The sequence below is a fragment of the Telopea speciosissima genome, chromosome 6 (genome assembly GCF_018873765.1).
Source record: "Telopea speciosissima isolate NSW1024214 ecotype Mountain lineage chromosome 6, Tspe_v1, whole genome shotgun sequence".
Taxonomy (NCBI): domain Eukaryota; kingdom Viridiplantae; phylum Streptophyta; class Magnoliopsida; order Proteales; family Proteaceae; genus Telopea; species Telopea speciosissima.
The window spans coordinates 48,713,856-48,728,642 of record NC_057921.1 but is presented as its reverse complement, the minus strand read 5'-3'; the positions used below and the strand labels follow the sequence as shown (position 1 = coordinate 48,728,642).

At 37.8% G+C, this 14,787-nt stretch overlaps 1 protein-coding gene across 1 annotated transcript; it reads left to right on the top strand.

The window, feature by feature from the left end:
* The first annotated feature begins 1,986 nt into the window (after positions 1-1,986).
* On the top strand, positions 1,987-3,627 carry LOC122665865 (gibberellin 2-beta-dioxygenase 6-like). The gene is made up of 3 exons (XM_043861997.1): positions 1,987-2,438; positions 2,803-3,124; positions 3,397-3,627. Exons 1-3 carry the CDS (start codon positions 1,987-1,989, stop codon positions 3,625-3,627), a joined length of 1,005 nt encoding a protein of 334 aa, XP_043717932.1.
* The last annotated feature ends 11,160 nt before the right edge of the window (positions 3,628-14,787 follow it).

The following is a 14,787-nucleotide window of genomic DNA, read 5'->3' as shown; positions in this document are numbered from 1 at the left end:
ATATTTATAATTATAGGCACTAATTAAGGGAGTCCAGTGGCTTAATTTGCTCTTATTAACAGTGCTTCCATCTCCCACCGTCCTCCAGATGAGTGGTTCTAAGTATACCGCAAATACCTCCATTTTCTGCCTTTTTGTCTTCCCTCTACATTAATTAGGTTGGTTAAAAAGGAAAAGAAAAGGAAAGAAGGATCGAGAAACAGGGAACTATTCTAAGGCCCCATCAACAAATTAAACCTCATTTTCTTTTCCTAGAAAGAGTACAAATATTTCCCAAACTTCCTATCTTTTGATGGACTCTACACTGGAGGATTTTTCCCCACTTCTGGGAAAGTAATGTCTCTCCCTGTCCTTGGACCTGGTGGTAGACAGAATGAAGCTCTTATTTTATTTTATTTTATTTTATTTTATTTTTTATTATTTATCTGGATCAGATTATTCCCGACCATAGATTCCCTTACCTGTACCGCCGACCAGAAAACCTTTTGCCATATATATATATATAAATAAATAGAGCACCTTTTCTTTAATGGGTAACAATTCAACAAATGCTCTTCCATATAGACATGGTTCCAACATCAATTGCTAATATATTATAAAGCCTAAAACCTACCTTCTATTAAGTATTTGAAATTGTAAAGTCATTCAGTCCATTAAGAGAATTAAAGTATACAAAGAAAGTCTCACTTTTTTTTTTCAATGCTGATAAAATTTTTTATTAAACCCAAAGGGAAAGGGGACAGATATTAAGAATTACAACCCAACTAGCTGAGAAACCAGCAACTCAAAACCAATCAGGCGCCTCGAGGGTCCCCCGAGACAAAGTAAGAGAAGAAGAACATCTCAACCTGTTTCTAGCTCCCACTCTCCTTGCAAAAAGGGGCAATAATAATTGAGAAAGCCTTTTGTTGTCGAACTTCAAAACTGATAATGGACCAATTTATGTGCTGGTAAGTACACGAAGAGTTTGACTATCTCCTCAAATTTCTACTCTCATCAAATATGATAAATTATAGCACAAAAGCATAGAACATCATTCTCCCTATAACATCACAAACTAACTTTCCATTAAAATAAGACATAAAGCTTCACCTTATTTATGTTTTATTGAGTATGGGAATCCAGCCTTCACGGTAAATAAGAAGAATTGATTTGTTGTGGGCTGAAGTAGAAAAAATCTTCTACACTGCATTGATCTTGCACGGTTCGGGCTTGAGAGCTCGACATGTGGAGGATGCGCCATCCAATGGTGTCGAGCTCAAAAAATGAAAAAATGAAAAAAAAACAAAAACAAAAACAAAAAAGGTTAATCGAGCTCGCACTGTTGGATGAAGCATCTTCTACATGTTGAGTTCGAACTGCAAATGCACAGCAAGATCAGTGTACTACAGAAGATTTTAATCTGATTGAAACATGGGAGTGAGTAGGGGGATATATATGAGTAACGTACTTTAGGAATAATACCAAAACCCTAGATGGTCGTGCCCTCAAGAAAAACTTTCTCTAAATAATAAAACTCTTACGAACAAAAAACAAAAAAAACAAAAAAAATTTCTAATTCAATGGTTTCAGACACTGGATTTATTCCATGAAATTCCTTTATTCCGCAACTTCAGAGACTCTTTAGCAATTAGCAAAAACCATTAGTGCCACCCTCCTTTCATGTCTCTCTATAAAGTCAAAAGAAGTTAGGTTTGCAAATACTCCATTATCATTTTCATACTTTAAATTCTTTCCTCATTATTATTATTATTTTTGTTCCTCAAATAGTTTACATATCCACGTCTGAGTAGGAATTGAACTACAAACACAATATCCTCCTTAGGAAATCCCCCCCCCCTTTGTGACAAATGTTGGAATTTGGGAGCTTCCACGTTGTCTTCTTCTTCTTCTTCTTCTTGTGCACTCTGTCCATCACCATTGCAGTTTCTTGGACTCCCTAAGCTCCACCTCTTCTCACAACCATATAACTTTCTCTGGCTAGCTATGAAAACTGCATCTGATCCACCTCTCCTAGATCAATATGGAACATTGCAAGAAATTCAAGTGAGTTGGTGCAATGATCATCATTGTGAAGTGATATCAGGGGAATGTGAACTCCCCTTGATTGATCTTAGTGGTTTGAGGAGTCACAATGAGGATGAGAGGAAGGCTTGTGTGACAGCAATTGCAAGGGCATCTTCAGAATGGGGATTCTTCCAGGTAGTGAACCATGGAATCAGTCCTGAGCTTCTTGTAGAGATGAGAATAGAACAGGTGAAGGTGTTTCAAACTCCCTTTGAGAAGAAAGCTAGTTGTAATTGTCTTCTTAATGATTCTTATAGATGGGGTAGTCCTACTGCTACTTCTCTAAACCATTTCTCTTGGTCTGAAGCCTTCCATATCCCTCTCACTGAGCTTTCAGATTTGGCTTCTTATGGAGAGTTCAGCACTCTAAGGTATATATCTCAAAGTCACCACCCTCATCATCTATGTCATCTTATATGGCAAGAATGTCATTTCTATATTTGCACTTATTCCAAATGAGGATCTTTATATCTATATATGTTTGAATCTTCTAAAGGCGTGCAACCCTAGGTTATTGATTGATACGTCCAAGCATACCCAGAAGGACGAAACTAATTATTAAGCTATATATCATCTTAAAACCAATTGCTTCAAAGTGGGGTGGCATTTATACTTGATAGTCGGAGCACCCACAGCCGATATGAGATTATTACCTCAATAAATACTAATTAACACACAAAATCTTGATGCTTCTAGTGTTATTTTTTTACTAATTTCAAGTTGTTCGATCTCTAGGGAAGTGTTGCAGAAGTTCTCAACCGCGATGTCAAAACTCGCTCGGTTGATTGCTGGAGTGCTAGCTGAGAATTTGGGTGAATCAAATGGGGTTCTTGAAAAAATTTGCAATGAAAGTAGCTGCTTTCTTCGAATGAATCACTACCCAAAATGTCCAATCTCACCAGAAATCTTTGGTTTAGTGCCTCATACTGACAGTGATTTCCTTACTATCCTTTATCAAGATCAAGTTGGTGGATTGCAACTTTTGAAAGATTCCAAATGGGTAGCTGTAAAACCCAACCAAGATGCTCTTATCATCAACATTGGAGATCTTTTTCAGGTACGTACAGTTTCTGTGATATATAATTCATGTGTTAATATAATTTGCTCCGTGTTTGATTCTGAGCCATATATGCATCCATATATTTATAAGCCAATTGGGAATTGTGGGACCCATTTTTCATGGCCCACTTAATGATTTATATATATATATTAAGCAAAATTAAGCTTCTCTTTCTTGTTTATCTTCATTCCAATCATACATTTTTTCTGTAAAGATTATCTAATCACTGATTTTAATTAATGGGTATTTTTTTTTTATTTAATATGTAGGCTTGGAGCAACAATGAATATAAGAGTGTGGAGCACAAGGTGATGAGTAATGAGAGAGTAGAAAGATACTCAATAGCCTACTTTCTATGCCCATCTTATGATTTCTTAGTAGGGAGTTGCAGAGAACCTTGTGTATATAGAAAGTTTACATTTGGAGAGTACAGAAAACAAATTCAAGAAGATGTGAAGAGAACTGGCCATAAAGTGGGCCTTTCAAGGTTTCTCCTTTAATTAGCTATTAGTTTGGTTAATTACATGCTTAGCTATAATGACTAAGAGTTAGGTGTGGATTATTGAACACCATCCAATTTGAAAATGGATAAAATTTTGGATAAGTGATATGTTTTACATCAAATTAATCATTGATTGATTGATGCCCATGAATTAAATTCAATTCATACAAAATGTTGATGATGATTCAAAGCACAATCAAATAAAGGGTTTTCTTGGTGCATTAAATTATAATGTGTTTTAATTGTGTGATGGATGCAGACTCTTTAATACTTTATAGGGCTCATGTTCTCTGTGCCAGGGGCGCAAGCTACACCCAGACACATGGACCTGTCACTCAGGGGGGTAGGGTGGTCATTGTGCCCACCCCCATGTGTCTGGGCGCAGCCTTTGCCCCCGGCACAGAGAACATTCTCCCTACTTTATATACTTCCATATGTAAGATAAGTTTCTTATATTTTGGTTCATTAATTGTGTAAATTAAATTATAATGTGTTTGTTGTATTAAATATCAAATCCTTGTCATTGGCATCAGACTAGTTGTTGAGATGTAGAGAGAGAGAGAGAGAGAGAGAGAGAGAGATAGATGTGTTCTCATGCACTGTATCCAACATATGAAGATTTTCTTCATGACTTAGACATATTAGGCTTATATGCAAAGTACTAGTCCAACAAATCAACTCACTTCACTAAAGCCTTTTCCCAACTAGTTGGACATGAAAAATTAAGCAAACCCTGCAGTACTATTCCTCTATATTTAAAGAGACTCAATTTAGTTTGATGCATAGGTCAAATGGCCTAGTCATACAAATTGACACACCCAAGAATTTCTATTTAGTTATTTTATATTAAATTATAATTTAGTGAAGTGATCTAAATTAAATTTAAAATGAAAAATAATGGAGAGGATGGAACTTTATAATTAACATTTGAGGGGATTATATATATCTAATATATTTTAAATGACATTGCATCTATAAACCTATTGGATTTTTGAGTTATAAAATTTAGTTGTACTTTTATGTAAGGGTATCAACTAAATATAAATTAGGTGAAAAGTATAAATACTTTGTTATAAGGTCAAGGATTGCCTTCATTTACAAAGTCAATAAAATGAAGTCATTAAACAAAGAACATTGGCTACACCGGCTCCTTCATGATATGGGTGTCTCATTGGCTACTCCAATTCTACACTTTTGTGATAACAAATTAAAGTGTTATTCAAATAAGTCACAATGAAGTCTTCCATGAAAGGACGAAATATATCGAAATTGATTATCACTTTGTTCATTGTCATTTTCATCAAGAAACACCTTTCTTGCGACAAGTCTCCTCTGAATATCAATTGGCCGATCTTTTTACCAAAGCTCACACTTTTGTGCATCTTCGATTTCTCTTTCCAAACTTCAAATGGTCTCTCATTCACCATCTTGAGTTTGACAGAGGTTTTAGCTATATATATATATTTTGTAATATCATTGTTACCTTGTTTAGCTCTTCCCTTATAAAGGTCTACCTTGTATAGGTCCATTCCTCTGTTTTTATTCCCTTCCTTAATATAAAAATACAAAGTTTTACCTTATCACAAATAGGTCAAAGATTGACTTTACAAAGTCATTAAAAAAGGATCATCAAAAGATAGAACAAATTCAATAATGACTTGTAGCTATAATAAAAAAATTTGTAATGTTTAATTGTAGACTAATTAGAAAATTAATCTACTAAAACACCATGAACAATTAAGGGAACATTCATCCAACTTGGCAAATCACTTTGGGGCTCTGCCGGCTTAGTCATCTCTTATAGGGATCTCTTAGTTAGATCCATGTGAATTTAGCTTTAAGGGTTTAATTGTTACTTCAACAAGTTGCCTAACATCATATCTGCCAAACATATATCATGTAGGTACTTAGCCGTTTCATTTATCGTTTTCTAGGTTCAATTCGCATTTATACTGGTGTTCTATTCCCTTCCCTTTCTGAATGCAATTTGATAAAACAGTCATTTATTCTTTAATTTTTTTGATATTATTGGATTTTAAGGTCTAATTAAAATAAAAATAAATAAATAAATAAATAAAAACCAGTTAGCTCTAGAAATAGAAAATTTATTGAATAGGTTTCTCCAGTATATTGATAAAGTAAATAGTAGAAGATATATTTGTTAAGCACATAATGTATTATAGATTTTTTATTTTTTTTTGGGGCTTAAGAAAATAACAACTACTTCCTTTAACTATGAAGGTCACCAAGTATCACGTTTTTTTAAATTAAGTTGGTTAATAACTATACCTTGATAATAAAGTTTTACTAGTCCATAGCTAGATAGAGTATTTATGCTTAGATTATTTTTCTAGTGCTTGTGCTAGCTCGACTAGAATGGTGGTGCTTGCCATAGATTAGTCACTAAGCTAACCACATTCTACCAGCAAATTAATAATCATAATCATATAGCATTATAAACCTATAATAATACCAATTACCCTTAATTATTTTACAAATTTGTTCATTCTTCTTGGTATTATTTACACTAAACGTAAAATAAAAAATGTTTTATTTTACTGACCAAATATCCATATAGACCTATACCTCTCCATACATTGAAATTTTTATTTCGAACATTTTACGGTATTTATTTACATTCTTCTCAATATATATTTGATAGTTTACAATTTATATCAATATAAAATTATATAATAATCTAGCCTAAATAAATTTCCATAACTAGTATGAGATATTAATATTTTATAATTTTGAATAAATATTTTAATAATTTATTAAATATTGGAAATACAGAACCAGCTCTTTAAAATTCTATCAATAATCAATAAGAAGAAATAAAGCAATAACCGCGCCGGGGGAGGGGGGGGTTCCAGCCTTACCCCAAACCCAATTAAAAAGCAAGCAATCAATTCTATCGTACAATCATAGAATATGAACCCACTACAGTGTTATCATCTCATTCTAAAATTTTGAAGATCAGAATTATCCACAAAAAAAAAAATTATGCGTACACCCTTGTAGTTTACCTAAAATATGGAAAAACCTGAAGTTCCAAAAAATGAACTTGTACACCCCTCCTACTTATAAAAACTTAATAGATTGATGGTCTGTTAGAACGTGATTGTTAAGTGATGATGTCATCGATAATTTTCACTTGAAATGACCATTATACCCTCTTCAAACTAAATAAAAATATTTCAATCCTTCCCCACCCACAAAAAGGGAGGAAGGGGAAACTGAAACAAAGCATCAGCAATTTTAGTTTTCTCTTTATAAGAATAATACTGAAACACTATAGGGAGCCCCTCCTTTAAATGCATGAGTTGCTGCCACAACCAATGAACCTTGTTAAGGAGGAGAAGACCTTCCATGGATGACATCAATTAATACTTGGGAATCACTACTCTCCACCACAAGGAAATCAATACCCAAAGGTATATGCAACATTTGGTTTAAAAAATAAAACTAAAATGGGTCTTTCTAGGCATCACTCACTATGCCTAGTGAAATATAACGCTTCACTATTTGTCACTTCATGGGGTAGTCGATATGATTGAGGACCCCACATACATTTCAATGGCCAAATTTAATCCAAAGTAAACAAGGAAATTAAGTTGGTCAAACTCTTATTCAAAATTTTAGTAAATTACCAAAATGTCATCAAATGGAGATGAATAAAAAATACAAAATGACATCTTTTGTTATTTTAACTCATTTTAAGCTGAAATGATATCAATGAGATGCTTGCGTGGTCCTCTATCACAAGGACTAACTCATGTACTGTCATATGACAAATAATGAAGCGTTATACTTCACTAGGCATAACAACATATGTATTATTACCTATTTTTATCACATAAATGATGATCTGTTTATTTAAACAGTCGAATAAATGGGAAATTTCTTTGACTATCAAGAATGCTTTCACTCCCTAGGAAGATCTATATACCACCCCACCCATACCTTAAAAGTCTTTGAAGAGTTTGTAGCCCTACAATCACATGTCAATTTTAGTGGGCAGACACTCATTGGCACCGGCCGTTTACTATTTTCTCACATTGGTTTGTGATTTGATCAGTCAAACCACTTGATACAAATGAGGAACACTTCATTACACATCAAATTTGGTGATCTATCTCAATCATATATTCTACCATGATTGAGTCATGTAAACAATTTCCAAAGCACTGTCATGATTCATGGCGATGTTGGGATGGACTAAAAAGAATAGATGACTAGATGATTACACATCAAATTTAGTGATCTATCTCAATCATATACTCTACCATGATTGAGCCATGTAAACAATTTCCGAAGCATTGTCATGATTCATGGCGATGTTGGGATGAACTAAAAAGAACACATGACTAGATGATAATATGGACATGTTCAAGAAGTCTCACCATCAACTACTATACACACATTTGGTTAAGTTTCTTGGTCTTTTGGAGCTTTTGGTGGCGAAGAATTAAACGAAGTACTCTTATTTGACCGAGCTTTTTAAACTTCCATAGTAACTAGAAGTTAGCTTCTAGAAGCATAAACAAGAAGCCTAACCAAATATGCTCATAGTAGAAATGACAAGTGTGTGGGAATGCCTTCTTTTATACTATGTCCATCCAAACTGCTTCTTCCTTTGTGGTTTTTTTTTTTTTTTTTTGTGGTGAATGAAAAATAAATTTAGGGAAAAGATCAAACTACAAACAAAAAAAAAAAAAGCTAAAAGGCTAGCGTAGGGGAACTACAAACAAATGACCAAAATTGATAACAAACAATAAACCATAGGTTGATACATCAAAAACAAAAGATGAGAATATTGAATAAAAGATGATACATCAAGAAGCCGGGGTGGGGGTGAGGGCCGGGGAGAAATAAGGGGTAAGTCTCATCATGTGACTAGATGTCTATATATTAAAGTATCTGAGCTCGCACAACAAATGGGGAGAAGTCTATTTCTAATCTCAAAAGTAATGGTTTTCCAGGGATTTGGGTCCTCTATAGCGTGACAGGAAGTGTAGTGCACCATCCGACGGCCCACAGTGCTTGGGTACGCAGCCCAACACACAGATGGGGTGTTGGGCTGTGTGCCCAAGCACTGTGGGCCGTTGGATGTGCACTACACTCCCTGTTGCTCTACAGAGGAACCCAACGCATTTTCTAGATCTACTCTAATACGCAACAAGGAGTCATCTTTTTTTATTTTTTTGCCACCAAACATTATGAATCACAGTACTGAAGGCAAGCTTTCAATATAGTCAAACATTGATTTACCACTAAAAGAACTACCGAGAGCAAGCTACAGAGGGAGATTATGTCTTCGGGTTTCCAAGGAAGTTATTCGCAAGAATAAACTACACAATAGGTGTGTTCTTTATTTCCATCCACAAATTTTATAAGAAAAATGAAAAGTAAATTATGATATTTCTCTCTGGGTTATATAAGCTAGCAGTCTAGCACCAAGAAGGGGTTTTCACTTCTCTTCCAAGGAGTGCTGATGTGGTAGAATCAGATTCCAGATCACGTATGTGGTAAGGGCCATAAGGGTGTCCTAGTAAGCTTGATGGCCCACAACAACAAATCTTTCCTTCTTTATTTTCTCTGAGAACAACAATTCAATTGATGTCCCACAATAGGTGGCTCACAAGACAATCAAACAAGCCAAACCAAGGGTTTAGTTCTGTGAACATCTGGCCCATCTGAAAGAATCAAGTACCTGATCGAAAGAGAACAACATAAGAATAAATAAAAAAACATATGACTACTTCGTCTCAGTGGACGAGGCTCCCGCCACTGCGGAGTTTGGGGAGGGTCATAATGTATGCAGGCTTACCCCTGCTTGACAAAGAGGCTGTTTCTAGAGACTAGAACCCGTGACTACTTGGTCACAATGGAGCAACTTTACCATTTCACAAACCATAATTCCTATTTCATTTATTTATATGCTTATTTCTTTTCTTCTTCTTTTTCTTGACATTTAAAAAAAAATCTCATATTTTGAAATTATAGGACTTTCATTGAGGTTATTTCAAGAAATAGAAATAGAAATGATACCTGTTTCTTACTTCGGAACAAACTCTGAAGCTCCATGCATAATATGGAATAATAAAGGGGAATTGAATAACCAATTCGTAAAGAAGATCAACACCTCTAGGCATAATAGCCTGAGAAGGCTCCAGAAAATTGGTCAGTCATAATCTCCATTGCTGCAAGAAACACAACCACAAAGACAATCAACCAAAGAATGAAAAGTTTTATTCTTTTGCCACATGAAATAGGATTACTAGGCTAATACTTGAAGGTGGAAAGTAAGAAATGGTGACAGAAAAACTTGTGGAGCCACTCTAGGCTGCCACCCCAGCTTGGTACTACTTAACACAATCTCTTTAGTTGCTAGATCAATCTTTGCTAGTTACCAAGCTATCACTAAATCTGTTCAACAGTACAATTGATCTCAACATTGTTTAATAAAACTGCAAAGCATCTACCAGATAACTTATCAGGTAATGGACAGGAAGTCATTGGATTATTGATGAACTAAATGCTAGTTATATGACTGCACTTTATTGACCAATATAGACGTTCTCATCTTTGGAACGTACTATATTGCTCTCCTTCCATCTATATCACTTACCATACTCAAGCATTCCATTTCTATTACCTACCATCCATTGACCATTCCATCAATACCTCTTACCATACATTGAGCATTCCTTTTATATTATCTTCCTTGTAATACACTGATATTGTAAATATTTGTTTCCTTGTTTGTCCACATGTGATATAGAATGTTTCCTATTATCACATGTGAGATCTTCAACCACTAGGGATTCTCTTGTTCCCTATATATACATCTTGTAACTATCATTATTGAAACAGTGAAATACATTCAAACCTACCAAGTCTAACATGGTATCACGAGCCTGGTGCTCCAACGAGCATTCTCTATTCTTTTTTTTTTTTTCTCCATGGCTGGCGAACATGACCAAGGAACAAACAACACCCAACCCATGGGCAACACCTCTCTTACTACCCTTCCTCTACCTGGTTCCCCTTCCCTTCATCATGCTCATCACTATATTTCAGTAAAACTCACCTCGAAAAACTACCTATACTGGCAAACCCAGATTGAACCTTTCCTTGATGGCCAAGGCCTTTTTGGGCATCTCGGTGGCACTACACCATGCCCAACTGAACCTGCTGCTGCACTACAATGGCGACGCCAGGACTCCTTACTTCAGAGCTTACTTCTCTCTTTACTCTCTGAAGAGGTATTCTCATTGGTTCTTGGCAAACGAACCAGCTAGGAAATATGGGAAACCCTGCACACTACCTTCTCATCTCCTTCTGAGAGTCGCATAATGTCACTCACCATGGCTCTCCAAGACTTAGAACAGCAACTTGATGAATCGGTTTCCAACTTCCTGTGGCGAGAAAGGACTATCTCTGAAGAATTAAGTGTTGCAGGACACCCTTTGTGTGGCAGTGCCTTCAATCTCCATGTCTTTAAGGGGTTGAAGGCAGACTTTAATGATATTGTTTCATCACTTCTCACTTGTACCACTCCGCTACCCTATGATGATTTGCATGCGATGCTACTCGGCCATGAGTTTTTACATGGCACGAAACTTGCAAAGCTCTCTCTGACTGATGGTGTATCTTCTACCACCTCTCCCTCTGCCAACCAAGTTCAAAAGACAACCAATCAGCCGGACAACCGCCCACCTTCCTTTGGCCGTGGGGGTGGGACTTGACGTGGTCGTGGTACCCGTGGCAGGGGGGCCGTGGTCGCTCTCAAGGAACCAGACTTTGGTGCCATTGGTGTATTCGGGACACCCATGACACCCAGCAATGCTACAGCAAACCTAAACCACCACCCAATTTTCCTACCCGAACAACCTCTTCCTTTCACTACCAACCCAATACCACACCCACGGCCCATTACACAAACTACCCGAGCCATTCCAATCAACCCATCCTCCCCACACTCGCATATCCACCATCCCAATCATTCACTTGGTACCCGGATACGGGTGCTACACACCATGTGACACCCGATATCCATTCCCTTTCATCTTATGATCCGTACACAGGTTCGGATTCGCTATAGGTTGGCAATGGTAAGACTATACCCATTTCAAATGTTGGTACAGCATCTCTCTCTTCACCTTCTTCTTCTAAAAATTTTATTTTGTCTGATGTCTTGCATGTTCTTTTAATTTCCAAACCCCTTCTTTCTGTCAATAGATTCGCTACTGACAATGATGTATTTTTTGAATTCCATCCATCTTGTTTTTTTGTGAAGGATCGGAGAACCAAAACTACAATTCTGTCCGGTCTGAGTGATGGCGGTCTTTACCAAGTACCATCGTCTGTGGGCACTTCTCCTTTGGCCTATCTTACTAGTCGTACTTCTCTTGATGGCTGGCATTGTCGCCTAGGCCATCCACATTCACAGATTGTTCATCAAGTCATTCATCAAAATAATTTACCTTTTTCTAAATCCTCTTTAAATAATTTATGTAATGCCTGTCAGTTGGGCAAGGCTTGTCGCCAGTCTTTGGGCGAAACTTATTCTCGTAGTTTTTATCCTTTGGAATTATTGTTTAGTGATGTTTGGGGACCCTCCCCTACCCCCTCTCCTGCTGGACACCGGTATTATGTTATTTTTGTTGACGACTATTCCAAATACATGTGGTTTTATCCTATGGCAAAGAAATCCGAGGTTTTTGGGATTTTTATTGGCTTCCAGAAATTAGTTGAGAGACAATTTGGTAGAAAAATAAAATCTATCCAAACGGACTGAGGTGGGGAATTTCAGACTTTACCCAAATTTTTCCATGATATTGGGATTTCTCATCGTATTTCTGCTCCTCATACCCATGAGCAGCAGGGCGCGGTCGAGCGCCGTCATAGGCACATTGTGGAAACTGGATTATCACTTTTGGCCCATGCTTTTGTACCTCAAATATATTGGGTGTTTGCTTTTGAGACAGCGGTATTTCTAATCAACCGCTTACCTTCTAGAATCAATTCGGGAATGTCTCCCTACCAATTACTGTTTCATCGGGTTCCAAACTATTCTTTTTTTAGGGTTTTTAGATGTTTATGTTATCCTCTTCTTCGGCCATTCACTACACACAAAATGGATTTTCGTTCGGAACCACATGTATTTTTGGGTTATAGTCCATCACACTTAGCATACCGGTGTTTAGATCGCTCAACTAGTCGTATCCAGGTTTTTCGCCATGTCTCATTCTTTGAAAATGTTTTCCCGTTCTCATCCATTTCCAATCCAACACCGCCATCACATCCTAGTCTTCTCCCATGGGCTACTGTACCAACGGCCATAGCACCATTGCTGAATGTGGCACCACCATCACCATGCACTTCCCCATCGAGTTTGGCCTCGCCACATTCACCACCCCATCCAAGTTTGACCCGTGCTGAACCTAGCCCATCTACAAGTCCACCATCACCACCTACACGGACCCGATCCATTGTGGACCTTTATACGGATCCACCCGCCCATGTTACACCACCACCAACCCATCACCCGATGCGTTTGCGCTCTCAAAAAGCAGCGCTCCACTCCCTTCCTACCAAACCAAACCCAACTACTGAACCTACTTGTTTTTCGCAGGCTGTCAAGGTTCCCGAATGGCGGTCTACCATGGCTGAGGAATTTAATGCCCTGATTAGAAATGGCACTTGGAGTTTGGTTCCATCATCTCCTACTCGGAATTTGGTGGGTTATAAATGGGTTTTTCGGATCAAGAGAAAGGCTGATGGGTCAATTGAAAGATATAAAGCTTAGCTAGTTGCAAAGGGGTTCCATCAGCAGCAGGGGGAGGACTACAGTGAAACTTTTAGCCCGGTGGTTAAACAACCCACCATTCGCACAGTGATTGCTTTAGCGGTCTCAAGGGGTTGGCCCATATGGCCATTGGACGTTCAAAATGCTTTCCTCCATGGAGAGTTGACCGAGGAAGTGTACATGGTCCAACCGCCTGGTTTTGAGGATAAGTCTCTTCCTACTCATGTGTGCCATCTACATCGGTCACTATATGGCCTAAAACAGGCCCCGCGAGCTTGGTTCCAGCAGCTATCCAAGTTTCTTCTATCCATTGGATTTGTTGCATCTAAGACTGACACGTCGTTATTTATTTTGAGAACAATTGGTTCGGTTTTATATGTATTGATTTATGTGGATGACATTTTAGTTACTGGTGACTCACAGGCCGACATTTCAGCACTATTAACAAGTCTAGCCAGTGAATTTTCTATTAAAGATCTGGGCTTGCTACATTACTTCTTGGGAATCGAAGCTACTTACACCAAACAGGGCCTACTTCTCTCCCAGAAGCACTACATTTCTGATCTCTTAGATCGAGCAGGCATGAAAGACTGCAAGTCTATCTCCACACCAATGCCAACAAGCTCTAAGCCATCAGATTCAGGGGGTGCCTCTTATTCTGACCCGAGTCACTACCGGTCCATTGTTGCTGCACTACAATATGTCACCCTTACTAGACCAGATGTGGCATTTGCAGTGAATCGGGTATGTCAGTTCATGCATTCCCCAACTGAAGGTGATTGGATCCTAGTGAAAAGGATTCTGCAATATCTCAAGGGCACCATTACGCATGGTTTATTGTTTCAAAGATCCAACTCCTTGACACTCCAAGCCTACACAGATGTGGACTGGGCTGGCAGTCCTACTGATCGGCGATCCACTGGGGCCTATGTCATTTTCTTGGGACCCAATATTATCTCTTGGAATTCAAGGAAGCAGAAGACTGTATCTCGGTCGCCCACTGAGGCCAAATACAAAGCCTTAGCAGATGCCACGGCTGAACTGATATGGTTGCGCGATTTGTTTCAGGAACTTGGGATTCCACAGACTGCAGCCCCGATTCTATGGTGTGACAATATCGGGGCCACATATTTGTCAACAAATCCAGTTTTTCACACTCGAACAAAGCACGTCAAGATCGACTTTCACTTTGTTAGCAAGCAGGTTGCGTCCAAGTCGCTTCAAGTACAATTCATCTTCACCCATGATCAAGTTGTAGACATTTTGACCAAACCGCTGCCAACCGCACGATTTGAGTTTATGCAGGACAAGCTAAAGATCCGTTACACCGGCTCTTCATCTTGA

Bases quoted from the DNA above. Each gene is read 5' to 3' on its own strand.
- LOC122665865 (XM_043861997.1), top strand. From the start codon at position 1,987: ATGAAAACTGCATCTGATCCACCTCTCCTAGATCAATATGGAACATTG. The intron at 2,439-2,802 runs GTATATATCTCA...TTCGATCTCTAG, and splicing joins GGAGAGTTCAGCACTCTAAG to GGAAGTGTTGCAGAAGTTCT. The intron at 3,125-3,396 runs GTACGTACAGTT...TTTAATATGTAG, and splicing joins ACATTGGAGATCTTTTTCAG to GCTTGGAGCAACAATGAATA.